Source organism: Falco peregrinus, chromosome 1, assembly GCF_023634155.1.
Source record: "Falco peregrinus isolate bFalPer1 chromosome 1, bFalPer1.pri, whole genome shotgun sequence".
Taxonomy (NCBI): Eukaryota; Metazoa; Chordata; class Aves; order Falconiformes; family Falconidae; genus Falco; species Falco peregrinus.
Genome location: NC_073721.1, coordinates 116,996,171 through 117,019,047, shown reverse-complemented (window position 1 = coordinate 117,019,047; position 22,877 = coordinate 116,996,171). Strand labels below are relative to the sequence as shown.

Genomic DNA, 22,877 nt, shown 5'->3' with positions numbered 1-22,877 from the left:
TAAAAAAAAAAATCAGTCCATAGACTAACAGCACTTAGAACCAAGCACAACCACAACTCAGAGACAAAAGAGCTTAAATGGTGTTCCTGCACCTGTGGGCAGAGGCGTGGATGGAAGCCCTAGCTGAGGCTGGTCAAGGTTGTCAAGGCATATTGGTGCACTCAGAGCCCTGACGATGTTTGGAAACCAATACTAACAGATGGCTTGCACATGGCTAGAATCAGCAGATACCTAAGGAAAGAGATAGTGAAAAATTCAGTTGATTTTTTCCTGATTTTCATTGCACTGCTACATTGTTCTGCTTTTTTTATTTAATCTCACCAGCTCAAGATCAAGGTATGATTAACACACCTGAAAAAAAAATCACAGTTATTTTACTTTTTTTTTTTTTTCCCCTAATGTTGTGGAATCTGCTAATACTGTCTAAATCTCCCATATCTACATTTTCCTGCCAAAGGACTATTTGTAGAAAAAGTTTTACTATTTTTTAGCCTGGAATATGTACCTTTTGCCACAATTTTCCCCCATACCCTCTGTATCTCTTAACCCTGAAGCATTCCTCATATCTTCATAATTGAAACAGTAGGAAAAGATGGTCCAGGCTTATCTCTGCAGAAATTCCTCAGCTATGCTTGTGGTCTAAGCAGTATGGACTGCAGTCTTAATCAAAGGAAAAGCCAGAAAAAATGTCAGAAAGAAAAGAATCAGTAACAGACTTCCATTAAGCTCTTCTTAAGTTGCTAGCTTCTGTTGTCACGTAGTGAGAGTAGGTAAAGAATACAAGAGACAAAACTAGCTCAGGCTATTTTTGAACTATTTCTTTCAGCTGTTTTTGTTTGCACTATTACAAAGCCTTGGCAGACAAGGAAAATATTCTTAGAATAGCAGATTTCTTGTTTTGTTCTGCATCTGTTCCAAAGCCATACAATTGTATTTGAACAGCTGGCCAGTAACATGCAGCCATCAAACATGGCAATGACATACGATCACAGTGTTCTTTGTAGAGGACTGAGGTTTCAAAGCTGAAACAAAGCCTCAGATATACACATCTTGGTCTTAGAGGTACATATTTCAGATTTAAATCATATTTTTTATTTTTCTTGAATTGAGCTTTCTATTGGCAATGAAGAACAAACAAGTACTCATTATACCAAAATAAAAACCTGGAACTTCTCTGCAGAAAAGTATTTCCTGGTGCTTTTGCTAGGACTAGCATCGGAGGAGCTCAGTCTGGCTATATATTATTACCATGCTGCATGTAGTCTTAGGGTTTTGAAACTGTGGTGTTGTTTTTTATACAAGTGTGTCAAGAAGTTCCAAAAAAACCCCAAACCCCTCCTTTCATACCTCCTTCTAGGTCCAAAGTTACTACTTTGTAACTTTGTATTCAGGGGTATATATAACTTAATTCTAAAATCCTCAGCTACAATGTTGTGGTCAACTATGTTCTCCTATGTTACCTGCCTGCCGACTTGTGAAGTGAAAATTGAATTAGCACCTACAACCTTCATAAAACCTATCTTTAAAGAACTCTAAAAGAATGTTAAGGCTGTTTTTCCATGTAGGAAATAATGTTGACCTAAGTTAAGCTCTAAAGTGAACTTTCTTGTAAATACTGCAACAAACACCATAATTAACAGTTACATTAATGTTCAGAGATTTCTATGCTCATACTGAAAAAGATCTGTACAGCATCTGCTTTCCGACATATAAATGAAAAAGAAAAGGGTAAATTAATTAACTACTGGAGAAAACTGACAACTGTCACAGTATACGTCACTACAAAAGTGCTGAAGCAGCCTTCTCATTGAACAATGTTTTTTATAAAATGTAATTAGTGTAAGGCTTTGCAGACTGCTGCACAGGTTTGTTTTGATGCAGGCTCCCTTTTCCTCTCCTTCTGCTCGCACAACATCACCTTTCAACCAAAACACTGGGATGGCTGACAGCCACCACAGCCTAACCTAAAAGCTAAAACCGCCCACAAACAGCAAAACAAAAACCAGCAGGGACTAGCTTATTTTCCTCAGCTGAACAAATTGCAAAAAAACAGAACAGGCAGAGCACTGACAAGGTAGCGTGCTGGACTGTGAACATCACTGCAGCTGTCATGTGTCTTCCTAAATCTGGGATTATTTTTTCACCCCAACCGCTCGCCCCGGTTTGTATAACCGCTGGGCTGCTGTCAGCTTTTACCGACAGCTCCCTCCCCGCCCTCTCCGCCCAGCACCATTGTACTGATGAGATGCGGCAAGGCGCATGTGAAAAACCAAGGGAAAAAAAAAGAAAAAGAAAAAAGTATCTTTTCTACTCTGCTAGAGCGGCAGTGGGGGAACAGCCCTAGCTCTTTAAGCTGCCCACCCTCGCCGGCAGGCCGCGGTGGCAGCTGGCGGCTATTTATACGCGGGCGGCGGCAGGCACCCGGTGTCTGTCTTGCGCGGGGCGGTCCCGGTGGCGGCGGCGGCGGCGCCTGGGCCCGGGCTGGCGGCTGCCATGGCTTTCACCTCCACGCCGGTGAGCGGTAGCCGCTTGGTCCCCGCCGCCGTCTCGCCGAGCCCGACGCGGCTGAGCCGGCTGCAGGAGAAGGAGGAGCTGCAGCAGCTCAACGACCGCCTGGTTGCCTATATCGAGCGGGTACGGGCGCTGGAGGCCGACAAGTCGGCGCTGGAGCAGCGGCTGGCCGAGCTGCAGGCGAGGAGCGACCGGGAGCACAGCAGCCTGCGGCTGCGCTACGAGACGGAGCTGGCCGACGCCCGCCGGGCGCTGGATGAAGTCGCCATGGAGCGGGCCACGCTGCAGATAGAGGTGGGCAAGCTCGGCGAGGAGCACCGGCAGCTGCACAGCAGGTCGGTGCCCCGGCCCTCCCGCCGCACCTGCCGGGCCGAGCAGGCCGCCCTGCCGGGGCCGCCGCCTCGGGGGGCCGTGAGGGGTGGTGGTGGTGCTTGCCAGCAGCTGTGTGCTGGGTGAGGGGAGCGCTCGGTGCTGCGGGCTGCCGGGGCCATGGCAGTGGTGATGCCCCAAAGGTGCGGCCCTGTGGGGCTGGAGTGTCTTGCCTTAGGAGAAACCCCAGTGCCTGCTCTGAAGCCGTACAGTGCAGACGCTGCTGTGTGTGCCTCCTGCTGTGGTGCTGCTGGGCCGCCTCAGCACCTCCCTGGGGTGGGCATGGAGCTGCCCCGAACTTGGGGTGCTTGGTGGCCCTCTGGGGACAGTCTTGCATGAATGCATGGCTGACCCGGTTTGGCACCACACCTGTACTCACACATACCCAGGAAGCTGCTGTGCTGGAAAGCATCTAGAAAGTTATAGGGGCAGGGGACTCAATTTCTGTGGGGAGGCAGCTCACATCTTTTGGGGGCTTCTTAGCTCAGGCATTGCCTAGAGGGGAGTAAACAGAGAAAGTAGTCCTGTAAGCGGTATAGCTCGACCGGCCCAACCTGGTACTGCACAGAAATTGTCCTAGTGGCTTTTTAGGTCTTGATTTACATACCAATGGGATGAGCTGCCTGCTCCTTCAGGCTTGACTTTCTTGCAAGCTGTGTATCCTGAGCCTGGAACTAGCTTGCCTAGTCTTGCTAAGCCTGGCTCAAAGGGGTGGCCAGATGTAGGTGTGACCAAATCCCTTCTTGAAGGGGGGAAGAAGGTGGGTAGCAAAGGGGAGGGAACAAGTGTCCAATCCCAAACAAGCTTCCTTTATGGATATATAGAGTGCTAGCATTGCTAGTTGCTTTAATGCCCCATTGTTCTGCCAAATCAATTACAGACTTCCAATAATTTGGGTGTCCACAGGCCCCTTAAACCTTGTTATGAACTTGTATCATAGCAACTTTAGGTACCAACTCTTTCTTTTAACACTTGTGTGGAGCAAATACTACTGTCTCATAGGCTCAGCAGGACTTAAGTAGCTGTTCTACTTGGGAATAAAAGATTTTTTTCTTTAAGCTTCTGTTTTCAGCTGCTTAGAAGTTCTTGGGCTTGTCTCATTCACGCTGGGTTTTGGCTCGTAGGTCTATTTCATAAATCTAACCAGCCACTTGAGTGGACAGTGAGGAGGGGTAATGCCAGTTGTAAAACTTCTCAGCTGCTCTTTGTGTTTGTATAACTGTGGCTTTGTTTATAAAGCTTTAGGTTTGGCAGGTATGCAATCCTCTGGACTTACTCTTTTTTATTTTTTTCTTTAACTAGGTCTTAGAAGTGGTTAACATAGTACATACTGCTTTCTGAAAGCACTAGACCAAAGTCCTAATATTAATAAGTGTTGTATCTGGGCTGCCTGACTGCAAGTATCTCTGACTTGGAACAAACTGCTTTGAGGGTATCGTGCCCTTTATATTTATATATACACCCTTTAAATAACCTGGAACTCATAGGATGGAATGTCACCAGATAATTTCCCAGCAGCATTAACCATTAGCTCTTGGTAATCACTGGTAAAGAGACTTAAAGCTTCTGCAACAATGAAGTGTGCTTGCATTTCAGCATTCTTACTATGTAAGCAGTGGTAATTGGAAGTAGGCCAAAGATGTTTGGGGAGGAGGAGTTGTAGATAAGCATGCTGGTTGGTTGCATTCAGAGCCTGAGGAAGGTCAAAGCAACTACAGTAGCACAGCAGAGAAAGACAAGACGCGTTTCTTTTTGCACCAGTGAGTATAGATGTGCATTTTGCTATTGAACCTGACATATGTGGTAGCAAGCTGAAGCTGTAAGAATGAATTCTGCAAGTGCTGTTATGTTGTGTAGTCTTGACAAACAGGAGTGTCTCAAATGTACAGGAGCTCTTTTGGTAAAACTATTTAAATTCTTCAGGTCAAGCATATGTGACACCCTGATTTACAAGGAATGTGCCTGGGGGTGCGTCAAAGCTATTGCTTTGTCAATAACCCATGTTTAGTTCTGGAATGGTTTGTATATGGAATGTGCTTGAGTATTGTAACTGTCACTGCTTGCTGCATAATAATGTAGAGTGGTGTTCTGCACTCCAAATTTGGTTTAAAAGGGTAGTAAATGCTCTTGTCAAAGCCAGACTTGTTAAATTGCTGTTAAAGATTAAATTATTTACTTCAGGGTTCTCTGAAAATCTTTGTCAGGAAAGAAAACAGGAAATCGGGACCTGACTGTCAGAGCCCTGCATCAGGAAAGTGGATGGTCAAACCATGGAGTTAAAACACAGACACTAATAGAATTTCAGTCTTGCACACCCTTTGACTGCAGAATGGAATTTACATTATTGTAGGATGGAACAGTTAACATTATCATTAAGTAGTGTTATTGATGTACTTGTTAATATTGTAACTAATACTCACGAGAAGTGGTAGTAGTAGCAGAGATACCAAAAGGAAGGTGACCAATCAATACCTAGAAAAGAAAGAAACCTATAAATACTAAAAAAATACCCTACAGTGCATTACCTTGGTTTTCATTGTTACCCAGTAGTTACTTGTTCCTAGTGTCTGAGTAAAGAATAATTGACCTCTGCTAGTAAAACATTTATTTTTGTCATGGGCATGAAGTTTGAGGCCACAATCTACAAATGCCTCTGAACAGCAGGGCTAGAAAAGGCCTTGAGCAAGAAGCTGATGTAGCCATGCCCCAGGCCTGTGTTGGAACCAACCATACCTGTATCCCTTCCAACAGATGTTTGTGTAACCCTTTTTTAAGTTCCAGATGATGGAGGTTCCAGAATATCCCCCCCAGGCAATGTGCTTCAGTGTTGAACTACTGTTAGTTTCCTTAACATCTAACCCAAATATTTCTCCCTGCAGTTTAAGCCTGCAACTTCCTGTCCACAGCAGACATGGAAAACAGATTCCCTTCCTCTATGCTGTTTCATGTATGTAAAGACTGTTACATCTCCTGTCGCTTTTCTCTTCTAGACTAAACAACCCTTAGTTTTTCCAATCTTTCCTTGCAGTCCAAGCTTTCTAGAGCTGATTGCTCCTGCAAGAATGACTTTGGACTCTCTCCAACTGGTCTGCTCAGTTATCAACTGGAAAACTCATTGTATGAACTATCACAACTTAGTAACTTGGCAGAAGGGATTTTGCTAAAATGGAGTGAACCCTTCACTCTTTGCAATCTCAAATCTGAGTTCTGAGCAGAAAGTCTGGGTAGTGGTCAGGCAACTGACTTTAGAAGTTAGAGCAGTCTGGGAAATGATCACCCCTTTCTCTGACAGGAATGCACTGTGGGCCTAGCACTTCGCTGCTGTGGTGCCAAGTAAAACAGGCAGTTTAAACTGCTTTGGCCATCCAGGTGGTAGCCGAGGGCTCTGTACCCGGGTACCTGTGCAAGGAGCCCTCTTCTGAGGGAGAAGCTGCTTACCCTGTAACTGCCATGGTGTGAGGGAGGGAGGAGTGACCCTTCCCGAGGGAGAAGAGTCCCGCGCAGGGTGCTGTGAGGGAAGGGTGGCTGCTGTGGGCAGTTCCTGCCCAGCGGCAGGAGCTGAGGGGCTGTAGGGGGCAAAGCCCCAGCCGGGGCTGTGGGTTGGACAAGGCCAGATCCCGGGGCTGGGCCGGCGATCTCCTAGGGACAAAACTCCTGTGCTGTGGGCAGGCACGTTGCCGGGGCGGAGGGTTGGCACGCCGGCAGCCAGAGCCGCGCCGCGGGCAGGGGGGTGCTGTGCCGCCTGCCCCGCCTCAGCGCGGGAGAGAGGCCGGGCTCGCGCTGCGCGCCGCCCGCCCGCCTGGGGGCGCTGCGGGGCCTGGCGGGCGCGGGCTTGGCGGGTGCCCCTGCTGCTGCTGCCGCCGCCCACCGGGAGCCGTGCGGGGCCGGGGCCGCGCCGCCATTGCGCGGCCGCAGGCGCTGTGCCGGGGAGGGGGGGGGGGGGGGGGGCGGCGGTGGCGGTGGCCTTTGCGGCTGCAAGGCGATGTCTGTGTGAGCAGCGTGTGCGGTGGTGGCAGGTCGCTGTGGTCCGGTGAACTTTGGCTTGGAGCGCGACTAGTGCTTGCCTGTGGCCCCGCGCCGCCCCTTCCCTCAGCGGTTGGGAACGCTGTGGAAAATAGCTGGCTTCCGTGTAGGATTAGCACAAAACCAGCTGGAAACTGGGTCAGAAATCTTTCTGGTTAAACAAATGATGCTTGTCTGAGGGTTTGTTTTACAGCCCACCCTGTGCTCGCACCGCGAGCGCTACTGCACCTCTTTGCCTCAGCGCTGCTGCAGGACCCTCTGAGGGGAAACACCTTCAAACCAAACTTTCTCCCTCATCAACTGCAACTTACCAGTGTGAAACTTTCACTTGTAGGAATTCAAAAAAAGAAGCTGACTTAGACCTGGCACAGTCTCGTCTGAGGGACCTCGATGCTCAGCTGAACGCGAAGGAAGCTGAATTAGCAACGGCTTTGAGTAACAGCCGAACTCTGGAGAAGGACCTTCGTGAATTAAAAGATGAAGTAGTCACTGTAAGGCTTGTTCCTGGTATTTCAACGTGGCTTTTCTTCCTGAAGTTTTTGCTTGTTTTTACCCAACTAGTTATTGAGATCTAAAAGCAGGGAAAGACTCTTATCTGTGGCGATGACAGGTGGACAAGCAGATTTCTGTGACCTTGCCGAAAGCAAATGTGACTGATAGTTGGGCTGTTAAAACTTCCACCTGTTGTAGGTACCTTTAATTTTATTCTATGACTGCAGTAGGTAGTGTTTCAACTTGCTTTATCCTTGGAACAAGAAATGTGTGGTACCACTGTAACTCCTGTAGCACTCTGACGTGTCAGCAAAGGGAGCATTTGCCGGACTGCTTCACTATGCTTAAATCTGGGTAGAATAAGCTTGGACTACTTTTTTTTTTGTAGGTTCTTGTACTACTAAAATGAACTCTGCTTGAGTTGCTACTCTCTCAGTGCATTTCTAAGAGCATAGTTTTTGCATGTTCATGCTTTAATGTGATCATTGAATAAACTAATTTCAAATTTTTAGAAAGAAAACTTAAACCCAACAGCCTTGTATCATTAAGGCAGCATATTCTAACACTGGAAGTGTATAATAGTTTGTCAGCATAAGTTATATCTGGAGGATTTCACTTGTCAAACAAATGATACTGGAAGTTAGGGAGAAGTTTGGAATACTTATGTTTGTGAAGGGGAAGAATATATATAGATGGTACATCTGATGATTCGTCAGAAGTCTCCTTTGAGGAGTCAAACTTAAGTTGTGCAGTTAAGGGCTGGTTTATATTTGCCTTGTGGGAAATCTGGTCTACCTAAAAATAGGAGTCTTTCTGTTACTAATATGCTGTATCCCACTGAAATAAGAACTTACACAGAGTAACCAACTTCACTTAAGCAGTGTGTTTTGATTGCTGTGGGAGTGAAGTTGAGTGACCTTTAGTAAATTGACTGTTTTAGTTTGGGAAAAATGTCCTCTTAATTTTTATTACCCTGATGTCTGTCTTTTCTAGCTGACAGTGTCGCTGGAAGATACCAAAAAGCATCTCCACAGTGAAATATTGAGAAGGGTGGATGTGGAAAATCATACAAAAACTTTGCAAGAAGAAATGATGTTCCAGAAGAACCTTCATGAAGATGTATGTTTTAGCCTATTACTAGGGTGTTGGTTTTTTCCAGGTGTCCATGATCCCTGGATGCACTTAAAAGCAATGATAAGATGTGCTTTATCCTTAGAAAGGTAACTAGCTGAGTCAGCCTATGACAGTCCACCAGCCAATAAAATCCACCTAACTAGGAAGACTTCAAGAAAGTACACAACCTCATGTTAACTGGCATAGTATCGATAGCTATCAGGAATATGAGAGTTTTTTCAGGCTGCACTTCTGAAGGTAACTACAATCCCAACGTACTACTTTGTGTAACTGAAAATGCATATATAACAGTTAAAGTTAAATGATTCCAGATGTTTGCTAGAAGCCTAAAATAATTGAAGAAGTTAATCTCCTTTAATAAGCAACTTATGTTCCCTACTTCCTTAACACTTATCAAAGGTGTCTGGTAACCTTTGTGTGAGAAGTCAGTACACACACCTAAAAAACATGTGAATGTAAACCAATTTCCTTCTGACTGGAAGGAATCTCAAATGTGTGGTTTAAGCGATAGAGAATTCCAGTTTCTCTAACCAACTGTCTTTACTTTTTGAATAAACCAAGAACAGGTGAAGTAACAGTGCTTAAAGAAACTGAAGTGTATATGCGTGTGCTGTAAGTAAAGAAAAGCAGAGAAATCAATCTAGTGCAAAGAGTTAGTATTAATAAATGCAGTAGTTAGTATTTAAATATTTAGTTTAAGCAATGTTGGCAGTGAGGTAGCAAAACAACCCGGCACAGCTAGCAAAGTGGAATTACCTGACCTAATAGATGAATTGTCGCGTGCTCAATGATAAATCTGCTTCAATATTGAATGACTTGTTAAGCTGGTACAGTAAGTCCAGTCTCAAATCAAACTGTATTGTTTGCTTATTCTCTGAGAAATTTCTTCTCCTAGGAGCTCAAGGAGACCAAAAGAGCCCATGAGAGCAGGATAGCAGAAATAGAATCTTGCCATCGGAGAGAATTTGAGAGTAAGCTCTTGGATGTTCTGCAGCAGCTCAGAAAACAACAGGAAGAAGAAATGAAACTATACAAAGAGGAGCTGGCACAAATATTCAGTGCAAAAGTGAGTCTGTAAAAGATGCCAATAAAACAAAGCTTAAGTCTTCTGTACCTCAATATGATTAAAGTCACGCTAGCATAGACAGCTGACGGATGGAGCCCTTGCATTTGGTGCAGAGCTTCTTGGCGCAGGTCTATTACAGAAGTTCGAAGCCATGTCAGATTTGACAACAGAACTTCTATGAACACTCAGTCCCAAACAAAACTGGTACAAGCATAAGTACTATCCCTTTGGCATGGCTAATGTAATAAAGTTGATTGTAATTCAGACTTCTAACAAATCTGAGAGCTTGTCTGACAAATTCAGGATAAAGGTGTGCTAAGTTTATATTAAGCAATTTCAGGATTCTTGAATAAAACTATAATAAGTAGATCAAAATGCATGAAATAAGGTATTCTTACAGTTCCACAAGAGCACTTTTAAATGCATGAGTGCAAATCCCCCTTCCCAGTTGCTAGTACTGGATAAGGGGGAAGAGGGTAGCTGTGGAAGCAGCTTGATCATTTGTCTTCCAGAACTGGTCTGTAACCTTTTTCCCCCAGCATTAGCCACAGGCACAGAAAAAGTAATACTTCAGGCTTATACTCTCGATAGGTAAGATCCCAGGGGTTTCTGGGTTGGCTACAGCATGCAGTATTGGTAACTTAAACCTTCTTCCATACACATAGCTGATCACATGATCTGCTACTTCGCTCAACAAGTACTTGTGTTCATTTCTTCCTGGTTCTTTTGGCTTTCTCTATACTTCAGCTTATATGCCAAGTCAGTGAATTCCTTTGGACGCTTCTGTCCATATTTCCACTGGAAATTCTGTGAGTGCCTGTTGTAGGAGCATGGCTCTGTTCTACCCTTTCTTGGAACATCTCACGATTGAGTTGCTCTAGAAATAGTTCAGTGCTGTTTATAGTGATGAAGGAACTATTTAGTAATAGAACTTTGGGGGAAGAGCAATAGTTTGGTAAGCACGCCCAATATCCTGTAGCCCCACGCTGTGACAAGCAGCTTCTAAACATATTCTCCATTGTTGTTCTGGAGAATCAATTCACTTAATACCTATACAAAGTCTTCATGCATCTGTAACTGAAATATCCTAATCCAGCAATTTTCACTACCTGATTATTGCTGACTCTTGGATATGAATGTCAAACTTGTGTAAACCTCCCTGAAAAGCAATGAAAAACTTTCTGATCTGGACTTTATTGGTATCTGCACACTTCAGTAAAACATAAATATTTCCAGATGTAAGAGCTGGAAATCACTTGGTTTTCCTTCCTTATTTAAAATACATAGTCATAAGCAATTCATTACTAACAGTGACTTTATCCATAGATGGGGAATATTGAGCTATCTGTATCAAAAAAGAATGAGCTTGCCAAAGTTCTTCAGGAGGAGCTGATGGAAACAAAGCTGAGAGCTGACACTCTGACATCTCAAGTTAATCAATATCAAAGCCAGGTACTATCCTTATTTGTATAACCTTAGAATTATTTTAGATACCCAGTTCAAAATATTGGCCTCTCCTCTCTAATCTTCAGTTAAGGTTTAATTGATTTTTCCATTCCCTTAATTTTAGAATGCTGCTTTGGAGAGCAAAATAAGGGACCTACAGGAGAAGCTGGATTATGACCGTGATTTCCATCGAAGGTGTATGGCTGAAAAGGAGAAAGAAATGACAGAAGCCCAGCAGAAGGCACGAGCACAGCTGGAAGAATATGAGCATCTCCTGGATGTGAAACTGGCTCTAGATCTGGAAATAAATGCTTACAGAAAAATGCTGGAAGGAGAGGAACAGAGGTAGGCTATGACAAGATCTTCATATGAGAGCTTGCCTCATCCAAGATCTCTACGCTGACTAACTGTATATTCTTCAGAATGTGGAGGAGGCAAGAGTTAAATACTTAGTATGTCGTTGCTGCCATAATTTAGTTCTTGAACTATAGTCTTCTGTAGATGGTATTTATATCTCACATCCACCACATGGTGTAGTGAGAGAAGTAACTTGATAAACCCAGCTGATGAAAGTTCAGAGGTCCATTAAACATCCTCCAACTTTCTCAAAGCTTTGTGCTACATTCTAGAGAGATATCAAAGACAGTGCTTAACATTCGTGAAGGAAACTGAGCAGTTATCAGCTCCTGTCTAGACACTGCCTGGTGAGAACAACATGAACTCTCAATACATGCTAAGAAGCATCAAAAACTTAAAACTTCTTCCACTAAAGTGTCTGTTGAGACTTTAAAGGAATGCTTACTGCAGTTGGGGATCTTGTCTTATCGACATAAGCTTGCACTGAGCTCTAGGGCTGGGGCTGTCTTCCAAACTTAACAAGCTACTTGGCTACTCTCGCCAGTAAAAATAAAATTTATATTCAAGACTTTGTGGAAAGCTTGGATATAAGAAGCTGTTAGGCTTGGCTGTAGAGGGAGGATATAAGTGAGAAGAAACAAGCACATCAGATATTCAAGTGAATGTTATCTGCCCCCCTTCTAGGCTCAAGCTGTCGCCCAGTCCATCTTCACACAGCGCTGCAGCTCAAGCAACAAGTCAAGGGCGACGGTTCCTGCATGGGAAGAAAAGGAAAATGAAAGAAGCCAAAAAGAGAGGGCATAGTGCTGGATTTAAGACTGTTCAGCATGCTTCATCTTCCGGAAACATATCTATTGAAGAAATCGATGCAGATGGGAAATTTGTCAGGCTTAAAAACAACTCTGACAAGGTACCTGTGTTCATTCAAGTCTGCATGGCCTTCACTGCCAAGTATGACTGCTTGTCAACCAACCTGTAGCTTAGTGAGAGATGACAGTAGGGAAGGATTGAGATGAAGGAAGAGTACTGCCAAAAGAATACAAAGCAGGGACTTCCCAGCTAACCTGGCTGCTGTCAAGAGAAGACTAGAGAATAGAATGCTATAGAATACAACATAGAATACAATAGAAGACTATTCTATTACTGGTAGTGCCAGGTGTCTTGTCCACACGGTGGGCTGGGAGGTGCTTTTGGGGAGAGGTGCACTGGGTTCTATGATGCAGAAATCTTAACACCTTAAAATCACAGTTGTTTCTCACCAGATTCAGGCTGGCACTATCAGAAGTACTATTTATCTTTGATGAACTAAATAAGGTACTTAGTAAATTGGATAATGACAGCTTCTTATTACTAAAAAACGCTTAAAACAGCTAAAAGGTTGAGTAGAGTTGACAGAATCTAATCTGTGCAGAGGGTTTATCTGACCAATTAAATAATTCTTTGAGTCATTTAGTCTGAAAATCCAGAATTATTTGAAATAATCTTCGGAGCTTCAAAACTTGTGGCTGGTAGCTTAGCTGTTTCAGCCTGAGATGCCTTAAGCCTTCACAGGCTGCTACGTTTGTGTTATATATATGGCCCAAGTTGGTAGATGGGTGTGGCAAGCTTCATTTATTAGAATTCCCCCTGTAGAGACCATCATGATCCCCCTTCAACAGAAGGCAGGAAGAGGTGTGCCTGAAACTGTGGGAGTAAGATTAATCCTAAGGAGTATAGGGAGGCTTGAATGGAATCTTGAAGGCTTCCCTGAAATTGATCAGATTCCTGTGTGCTACAGGAGTAGGATTAAAACTGACCCTTTAGGCTGGAAATAACCTTGCACTTCAGTGATTCGGCGTTGGTCTGTAATGCTGAGAGGAATTTCTCGTCCTACAGGATCAGCCACTGCATGGATGGCTGTTAAGACGACATCTTGGAAGTGTGTCAGATGTTGCATACAGTTTTCCCTCACGGTTCACTCTTCAGGCGGGCCAAGTAGTTACAGTAGGTAGTGGTTTTGTAAAACTTACTTGAAGCTCTGTTCTTGTTATGTTAGATGGCAATAGAGATTCAGGTAATAAGGAATGACAAATTAATACTGCAAGTGCCTGAAGAACAAAAATCCTTATTTTACATGGAGAGGGAGATGGGGGGCGGGGGGGTGGGGCTGGGGGGGGGGGGAAACTCCTTGCAGCAATTTGATCTGAAATGCCAATTAAATTTTCTGTGAAGCTAGGTCTTGGATTGAACTTGGATCGTTCCAAATGGGGATGTGCTGTTATTGTGAACAGAATCAATATACCCTAGATTATTCTTAGGGCTCCACATACTCCTGTGATTTCATGAATGTTTTGCAGAGACTTACGCTGTTGCTAAAAGCTTTAGTCAACTACAGTTCAGCAATGCTGAGCTCACAGTTTATAATATTAAGCTAAATGTTGGCTCTAAAAATCATACTCTTAAGTACACTTAGATAGCAACCAAAGAGAAGAGTGTAACGCTACACTCTGTATGAGCTTGCTCAAGAGATCTGCGAGTGACCCAGGCCAGAGGCTATCTTGTATACACAAATTGCTGCCCTGAGTATGTCTGTAACTACGGTTTGGCTCTGTGACTCAAATGGTTATGCATGTCCAAGCAAGGCTACCTCTGCATCAGGTAGAAGCCGTTAACCGCATTTTCTGCACTAACTGTTTTACAGTCCTCAGTTACAAAAGAAAAAACTCCAACATTACCACCATTCTTGTAGTCTTGAAAAGAACTAACCTGCCAGGGATCACAGTAGTTCAGTTTGTTACTGCACATCTCTGGTACTGGAGGACTTAATAGTTATATAGGTTAGACTGAATCCTAAGCTAACTACAAATAAGATTCTTCAGAAGCTCATTCTAAATCTGTTGCAGATCTGGGGTGCAGCTGCTGGTGTGAGCCCAGATTCTAGTGATCTGGTCTGGAATTCCCAGAAGTCTTGGGGAACTGGGGACAGTATTAGTGTCACACTCATCACAGATGATGGTGAGGTAAGTGAGAGTAAATAGCGTCTACTGTCCTAATACTAAACTTCTTTGATGTACTTAATTCTTGAGGGTGCTTGTGGCAATTCAATTATATTTTAGGAACTTGCAGAGAGGACAATCATGTATGTACCCAAAGAAGAAAGCAGTGAGCAAGATGATGATTATGAAGAAATAACTGGAAGTGAAATGGAGTCTCCATCTCGGGTAAGCTGCCTGAAGTTACATGCTATCAACAGAGCCATTCAATGGTTGTTTCTTTTCATTATGGTACAAAAATCTTCTCAAAGTACTATCCATATTCTACAACTCTAACGTTTTTCTTGATGTCAGACCAAAAGAAGAAGAAAAAAGAAATGTTGTTTGGTTTCATGATAGTGGTTCCTGTGAGCATCCTTAAGCAGGTGAGATGATGAGAATCATGCTTCTATCTCATAGAAAACTTGCTTCATTAATAGTGCTGCAGTCTTGTCCCATGTAAGATGTAGCTTGCATGGCTTTGCATCAGAAGTGGAATTGATGTTTTGCTTATTCTCTGGTTGAATATGATCAAACAGTAGCATTACTGTTTGGTCTCTTACTACTGACACACTGAAAAATGCTAGCTTTAATGTCAGTTCCATTTAAACATCTGACTATGAATAACCTTAAAAGCTGTTACTCCACGAACAGAATGCAAACACTAACAAGAAATAAATTGTTTCTGTGGGATGAAGTGACTTACCTGTCACTCCGGTGTCCCTGACTTGCTCTTAAGATAGCTTTCTTCAGTGCAAATTTAAGTTAGTTTCCATTCAAAAGTATTAAAAAGCTGAAATCAAAGTTTTCAGTGTACTGACTGCTTAAGTCCCCCCTGAATTCAAGCATGAGTTTGAAGCCTTCTGTTACAGCTTAATTCCAGGAACTAGTTTTTCTTTTTCTTCTGTGCAAAAGAAGTATCTCGGCCTTGCTTCAGTCATAAATACTCCAATCAATACTTTCCAAGTGGAATTTCAGCACAGACGCAGGTCATGCTAATGGAATTAACGTTAAACAGAATGAGCATGTTTTGCATTCAATATACTTATAACCCTTTGGCTACAACTTGCATGTTCTGAGGCCCTGTGAAAGACTCTCTAGCCCCTCCAAATGGTTTTTGACTGACCATATTGCAAGTCTGAGCTTTTGCATATTGGATGCTCTTGGTATACTTTGATACACTAGTTAATTGCGTTTCCTCAGGTGCTGAAGTAGTCTAAACAAAGGCTTTGAATTGGTCATAACTGAACAGCTGTGGGCTGTGCTCAACCCTCCGGACTGTTCTTGACTTGAAATAGCACCGAGTCCCTGCTGCGCTATAGTACCAACTCCAAGGCCCTAAGCATTGCCTTGTGCTTCACTCTCTCCCCACTGCTGACGCAGCTCTTCCTAAAACCAATCTGTTACAAGGAGGACTTGCATCTTACTGCACCAGGGCTTAAAGGCACCACCATTTCCTGCATATTTTCATAATATACCTGTCTGAAAGCTAAATTTAAAATACCTTAGTAATGTCCTACTGAAGAAAATGTACCTAAGAGCAGGCAGTTACTGCCTACTGCTTGGTTCTTTTCCTTGTCCTTTCAAACAGAACATCTGGGTAAATATCTATGACTGTAATGCCAGCTGGCTTAAAGGATGTTTATCAAAGTCTCCTGACAGACATGCACATTCTTGTAATATTTTCAGTCTTCTGCTGAAGGAGGGTGAGACCCCGTTAAACAGGCTATTGAGAAAGGTGCTGGCTGTAAGGCTGTTCTGGCCGGTGGGCTCTTAATGCGCAGCATACACAAAAACAGCTGAAGTAACACCCGTGGAAGCTTTAGGCTTATGCAGGACTTACTGATACAAGCTGCTTTTCATGTTCAGAGCAGGGCCTCTCCTCAACTTGTTATTTTAAAGGTTCTTCATTTGAATTGAGTAATAATATGGCTTATTTGGCCGTCAACGATGGAAAGCAAAAGTAACTTTTTTTTTTCCTTCTACCTCTAATCTGTTTTATCAGCAACTTTACAATACTGTTCTATGCCATTTATGGTAAGAATCAATTCTCATACTCCCACTCAAATGTTAACGTCATTCCTGCCTGCTGTCCTGTTGGGCTCCTGTCAAACTTGTGTCGTTAGTACCTATATGCTTCTGCTGCTTTGATAGCACTGAAATAATGGCAGCTTAGTGAGAAGCAGTTAACTTCTTGCATGCAGTAACACAATGCAAAGGAAGCATGCTGTGCTTTAAAGGAAGACAGGGTTTCCCTGGCTTTTGCTTCTGCTTTCACTATCCTAGCTAGGGTAGCACAAATCTGCATGCCGGTTAAGTTCTGACGCGCCAGAACTGAGGTACTGAGAGCTTGATAGCCTTTCATTAAGGAAGGCACAGGCTCATGTATTGCATGGACTCAAATTCTTAAAATGTGGTATTCTTTTTCCCCTACCCCCAAACTATCCCGTATAGTTAAGGTACTACCTCTCTTGAAAACCTGCTTTGCTTTACTAAGTAAATCTACGAAACACTAAAACGCCCATGTGCCTATATAAGGATCAGGCAGGTAGCCAGGAATAAATACTAAGGTTTTGCATTAAGACATCAGGCTAATTAACATGTTTTATTTCTGCAGCAAAAAGAAGATCCTAGCTGTTCTGTCATGTAATGTGGACAAAGAGATGATCATCTGAAAATGCATCTCGATCCCAGGTGACATAGACTATGTGTTTTGGTATCTTCTGCAATATCTGAAACTTTGACTTCACATCTCCCATCTGACCTCTTGATAAGAAACCTTGTCATAACGTGATGAAATTTCCTACCTTCTGATACCGGACCCTGTCCTTGGATTCACTGATATAAAGAGCAGTAGAATACAAGCTCTATGTGAAGTTACTTTAACACAAGGATCTGGTTTCCATGCCCTGCTGAAACAGATGAGGGCACACAGTTTACAAAGCTGCTAAACAGATGCACCACAAGGATGCTAAATACTTGAGAAAGTGGCGGCAGCCTCGTGCTCCCTGACAACATTGTGCTATGGTGTTTCTCCAAAGGGAACTTCTGTTTCAAGCCTGAGTAGGGAACTACAGGGGCCAGATCACACCCTAGCTTGCACCTTGAGTAAGACTGAACTTGCCTGAAGTAAAATGCTACCCTGAAGAGTGCTGAGTGTCTGGAATGTTTCCTGCTCAGATCCTGATGCTGAAATAGATGAAACTGCTCTAGATCCCTTAATAAAGAACTTCTAGAGTGAAACACTTTACAATTAAAAGCAAGTTGTAAAAATATTCTTGTCTGTTATTACATGTACTGTTTCTGTATTCTAGCACCTGGAAGTTTACCAGTTTCAATATTGTATATTCCTAGATAAAGTATATCACAGCATAGCTGCGTCAACTTGGACAGATGTATCCTGTAAATGTGAAAAAGCATCTCATTCCAACAGAGAAGGTACTGTAACTAGCAATACTAGCACTGTTTGGTCCCAACAAGGCAGCTTTCTAAGGGGCTAGGAAAAAAAACCCACTTGCTGAAACAAAGAAAGAAAACTGGAGAGCACTAGCTGTAGTAAAAGGTGTATCAAAAATACCTGTTCTTAGAGTCCTTGTGTACTAAGTCCGTGCAGCCTGCAGCACTGCTTTGGGAATGCCTACCAGGGCAGTGGGGAGAATCCTGGCTGTTGGCCAGCGTGCGATGTGCTGTAACTTTAATAGCAGTGTAGTAAGCCTGACCCATCGCCCTCCGGAACCAGGCAGTCAGCTTCTGGGGCCACTGCGTTCAGTTCTCTTTAGCCTCTTATTACCGAAACGCTTACCTGCTGGCTCCGCAGTGGAGCAAGGCCTTGCTGAGCCACATAAAGTACATCTCTAGGAGCATGAGGGGAGGGGAGCAGCTGAGATTGCACGTTTCACCAAATGCTGGAATAGTTTTCTTGACTGCCTTTTACTTTGTCAAAGCGTTTGGTTCTGAGTGGAAGACCTGTTCTGTGCTAGGATGCAGTTGCTAAGCTGAGGCTTTCCTTATCCTAACTTGAACTGTTGAGTTATTTTAAACGTCTAGTTTTGAGACATCAAGAGTAGATGCTGGTTAATACTTGCATTTGAGCTGTACCTTATGGTCCACATAGCAATAGCTGCTGCTCTAACCTTGCTATGTTTATCTTGATTACTTAAAACTTTTTTAACCAATAAAGATATTTTTTATGTATATAAAAGAAGTCTTGGACTTTTATATTTGCAGATTAAATAATAGCTCTGTTTATTCATTAATCTTATTGGAGTGGCTCAAAAGACTTCAATGCCATAAAATTGGTGAGTTTAGGGACGATTCCCTGCACACTGAAGAAACCTGCAGAAATACACTGTGCTGCCCTGTTCATATTTGTCACGCGGTTCTTCACGTAAAGCTGAACTGCTATGAACTCTATCTGAGATGAATCTTCAGCATTTCGAATCGCACCTTTTCATAGCACAAGGGAAGGACAGTGCTAAGCAATAACCGTGAAAGATCTGACCTAGGGTGCAAGTTTTGATAGGAAACGGCAGTGGTACAGGATGTTGTTTGGTAATGCCAGCAGTGGTTCAGGAAACAAGGACTACTTAATTTACTTGACTACACAAGCTACATCGTAGAGTTTTTGAAACTTGTTCTTTAGCATGTAATCTCAAAAAGGCACGTATTAAAGAATCAATTCTCTGGTGTGCAAGTTGTCCTCCTGGTAGCAAACCTGAAAGATGGTCGGTTGGTTTCCTGTGACCTCTCTCTAGACTTCAATCCTAGTCAGTAAGGTACAGCTCTCTTGACTTGCTTCTAGCTTACTACTTACGCAGTAGCTACTTCTCTTAGATGAGACATCTGTTGCAGCTGACAAAAGCTCTGTACTAAGAGGCAAGCTGCCTACTGCAACATGTATTAAGAACTCAAACCTTTATACATATGCGTGCATATGTAATTAATTCCTCTGGGGAATCCTGGTGAGGGGAAAAAAAAAGAGACATTTCCTGGCTGCTATGGAAAGGTATGGCTGGTGAGGCCTCTCTGATAAAGGTGGGGAAAAGCAAAAAGCAGCTGTGGATCCTGAATACTTAAACTTTTGAAAGCTGTCCTATACGTTCTGTGTTGAGAACGTCATAGCCTTCATGCAAGAACCAGGTCAGGACAAGTTACTTTCCATCTGAAATTTCCTCTTAACACGAGCAAGGCCAAATGCTGAGCTGATGTGCCCTAACGAGCTGGCTGCAGCCAACGCTGCAAGTAACGACCCTCTACTCTTGTGAGCATTGTACGAGCCCAGGCCAGAACCTGACGAGAGAAGCCGGCAAGCCCCGGGTTTAACAGCCTGGTAAGGGCTGTTTCTGCATCTTAGATGGAAAAGTTCCTGCACCTGCGATACACGTGAAATTCCTTCCTCTCTGGGGAACGCTGTTTCAAATGGACTACGGCACCAAGCAGAGCGTGGAACTCCAAGCTGGATTCAAGCCAGTTCACCTAGAAGAGTTCAGCTCCTTCCTCGTCGCTCTTGTACAGAGAGCAACTGGTAAAAGTTTACATGTTCTTCTGAGGCTGCTGAATGTTTTGGTCATCGCTACATCTGCATTTACTAAGCAAAGCATGAGAAGGCTAACAGCAAAACAAATTAATTCTGTCTTCATTTTGATAAGACAGGTTCAGGATTTAAAGTACTGTCCTTCATTATGAAGCTTTTTTATATTTTTTTATATATATATTTTAGTTATAGCATGCCTTTCCCTCTGTCCCTAGTCTTTTCTTTCTCTCCCTTCTCCATCCTTTCCAAATAAGCCTAAAAACTAGAAGTGTATGGAGTAGTCACCAGCGATACACACCTATTTCCAGAGAGTTCTACATGAACCCTGTGGAGCTGGGAGCAGTCTGTACTTGGTTCGAAGGAATTTTTCTTCTACCCTCCTGCTAGATGAAAATTTTAACAGCTGTTACAAATCCACACAATCAGTAGGGAGAAAGTAAGATTATTAAAATTCCAGGGGCTGAGGTGTCATAAAACAAATACTTGGGCTTTACTCCTGCATTTTTAACGTAGCATTGTTTTCTTCACTGCAAGCTGGTCTACTTAGCAGAAGTGACCTCCAGCTCAAAAACAAATGCCAGAACTATAGGAATAGAAGCAGCAACCACTGTTCTTATCCCACAGAAATATTTATTCAGTTTGGTCAGTAAATTATAGGAATTTTCAATGCTGAGAACTTGTACTTAGTACAACAACATCAGAAGATTGACAACAACCACTTTGCCTTTTGTCAACGTACAATGTGAAACGGATTAACTTGCTCACAATAAATTACAGCGTGGTAGATGAAAAGGGCTCAATGGCATCAGTAACTTAAGGAACTGGTTACAGTTAGCTTCACTTACACTATTTTTAAAAATGGTTTTCAATAGTAAAATCATTGCAGCCAAAGATTAAAAAAAAAAAAAATCCACATACAATAATAGCAAGGAAATCCATTTTTTGAGCAACAGTGAGCTACCAGTAAACACTTCATACAGTGATCTTCAAGGCACAAAGCAAAAAAACTGGGGATGGGTTTTTTTGCAGGTTGACGAGTCAGGGAAGGTGAAATTTTTCTGAATATAAAATAAATACATTTTAAAAAGACGCATACAAAAGTCAGTAAGTCAGTCAAATAGCAAGGCTTTCACAGAATGCCACACTGACAGAACATTTGTGAATCCATTTCAGTCATGAAATCACGTTCACAGCTTGAATGACACAAATCACTGAGGCAAGGGAACCATCACTTCAACATAATTAATGGGGAAGAAGCCAGACTCTCCATTTAACATCCCCTCATACCAATTCTCGTCAATCTGATTGGTCAAAGTTATGATGTCCCCTTCCTTAAACCCAAGCTCGCCTTCATTTTCTGGCTCAAAGTCATAGAGAGCTTGGCAGCAAGGCTGGTCCATGTGCACTGAAGAACCTGCCCCCAGCGACAGAAAAAACCCGTATTAATAGAGCTTCACAGCGCCCCCCCGGCCACTAAGCATCACACGGGTCACACGCTGCAGCCCTGCCACCACGAGCTCCCCAGCAGTCTCTCCGTGGCTTTCACCCACTAACACCCGGTCCTTCTACATATAAAAAAGTAATTTGAGTGATAATTACTTTAAGGCGTAATTCTGTTTCTGCCTTAGGTTCAGGAGCTGCTCCGTTTTCCTTCCTAGCTGCCTTCCCTTCAAAAGGATGTCTGTCTCAAACCAACAGTTTGAGTAATCCCAGTTGCCAAAACCAGAGCGGCAGCTAGAGGAACTGGAAGGGTAGGACCTGAGGCAGTGGAAGAGTCAATACAAGCCACAAGTAATCGTGCTGCAGCACGCTGCTCCTGCGTGAATACCTACCCGGGGCAGGGCTCCCGGGCAGCCCCCCCGCTCGCAGCCTGCAGGACTCACGCCGGGGTTCTCAGGCTACGGGTGTGTTTGCAGGAGCAAGGCCTCCACCCTCGCCTCACTTGAGCAGTGACAGGCATTGCTGGGTTAGAGCTCCCCACGTTCACGTGCACAAATCCTTTGTTGTACACATCCTTCATCTGAACTAAAGCGAAGGTTATGCAAGGAATGATGCCACCTGTCAAATTATTTTCCACATTCAACCAGTCTTCCAATACAGTATCTGGCTGTTCTTGTGACTTACGCCGTTTGCCCTGCTATAAAGATCTTCAAGCCAAATTACTCTCTTAAAATATTAATGGCACCATATGCAAATGTAATAGTAAGTAGATATATTTACAGGAAAACAAGTAAATATAAACTGAAGTGCAAAATCACCATGAGCAATAGAAGTTAACCATGTAAATGCAGTCACCTTTTTTAAAGGTATTCTCATGAAGGGGTGTTAATTGACTTGGATTTGTGGGACCGATACATACGTAACATTCATATTTATGAATAATAACTTGCTCTAATAAATTAAATCTAATGTTCAAATTGTAAAGCTTAGCTCTGTGGCCAAGGACTAGCCAGAAGTTCAACTGAAGTTCAGCCATAACAGATTTTTAAAAACATATACAGCATATCCAAGTAAAAGTCTGGTAATTTGAAATATATTTATTTATAAAGGAAGAATAGGAGAAAAGATTTCATGCTGCTGCCACGTAAACAGTAGTAAACCGCATTATAGCATGACAACTCTAAACCACCCTAGTATTTAAAGCAGTTAAACCTCTTAAATACCAAGTTATTCAGGTTGTCTTATCTAGAACATTGCAACAATTCTGAAATATTCTATTCTTGACCCTCTCTCGCAGCTGTCACATGCAATCGCCTTGAAGAATAGTTTTTGTCTGGGTAAATCTGCACACAATTCATAACGCAATACAGATACAGTGGCTAAGATGTTAAAAACACATGCGAAAATGCATTTGAATCTGCTAATCATGGTAATGTGCAGGAAATGATTGGAAAGTAACTGTTAGGCACCGTCTAGTAAAAGTAACTCCAAGGAG

General features: G+C 43.1%; 3 protein-coding genes across 9 annotated transcripts in view; 1 reads left to right on the top strand and 2 right to left on the bottom strand.

Annotated features, from left to right (window-relative positions):
• ADAMTSL3 (ADAMTS like 3) overlaps nt 1-7,303 on the bottom strand; it is a 203,300-nt gene extending 195,997 nt beyond the window's left edge. Inside the window, exons 1-2 of the mRNA XM_055811101.1 lie at nt 7,215-7,303; nt 5,301-5,352 (exon numbers count right to left, since the gene is read on the bottom strand). The gene's annotated coding sequence lies outside the window, so the exon portion shown is untranslated. The remainder of the gene's footprint in view (nt 1-5,300; nt 5,353-7,214) is intronic.
• LOC101917244 (lamin-L(III)-like) lies at nt 974-19,035 on the top strand. 7 transcript variants are annotated; one of them, XR_008748200.1, is made up of 13 exons: nt 976-2,846; nt 7,238-7,394; nt 8,389-8,514; nt 9,425-9,595; nt 10,922-11,047; nt 11,166-11,386; nt 12,083-12,308; nt 13,274-13,381; nt 14,281-14,397; nt 14,494-14,598; nt 14,725-14,795; nt 16,415-16,446; nt 17,027-19,030. XR_008748200.1 is itself a non-coding variant. In XM_055811119.1 (12 exons), the coding sequence occupies exons 1-11, from the start codon at nt 2,494-2,496 to the stop codon at nt 14,764-14,766; spliced, it is 1,752 nt and encodes a 583-aa protein (XP_055667094.1). In that variant the 5' UTR covers nt 976-2,493; the 3' UTR covers nt 14,767-14,795; nt 17,027-19,030. The 7 variants fall into 7 exon arrangements, 4 of the variants coding, with proteins under 4 accessions (XP_055667086.1, XP_055667099.1, XP_055667094.1 ...); XM_055811119.1 differs by lacking the exon at nt 16,415-16,446; XR_008748186.1 differs by having other exon boundaries at nt 974-2,846; nt 14,494-16,446; nt 17,027-19,034.
• A 1,517-nt stretch (nt 19,036-20,552) lies between these two features.
• SH3GL3 (SH3 domain containing GRB2 like 3, endophilin A3) overlaps nt 20,553-22,877 on the bottom strand; it is a 58,414-nt gene continuing 56,089 nt past the window's right edge. The window contains exon 9 of the mRNA XM_055811132.1: nt 20,553-21,356. Coding sequence (XP_055667107.1) covers nt 21,151-21,356 — 206 coding nt within the window. The 3' untranslated portion in view covers nt 20,553-21,150. The remainder of the gene's footprint in view (nt 21,357-22,877) is intronic.

Coding starts and splice junctions, on each gene's coding strand:
- LOC101917244 (XM_055811111.1), top strand. CDS start 2,494: ATGGCTTTCACCTCCACGCCGGTGAGCGGTAGCCGCTTGGTCCCCGCC. Junction 11,048..11,165: donor TTAATCAATATCAAAGCCAG/GTACTATCCTTA, acceptor CCTTAATTTTAG/AATGCTGCTTTGGAGAGCAA. Junction 14,398..14,493: donor TCATCACAGATGATGGTGAG/GTAAGTGAGAGT, acceptor ATTATATTTTAG/GAACTTGCAGAGAGGACAAT.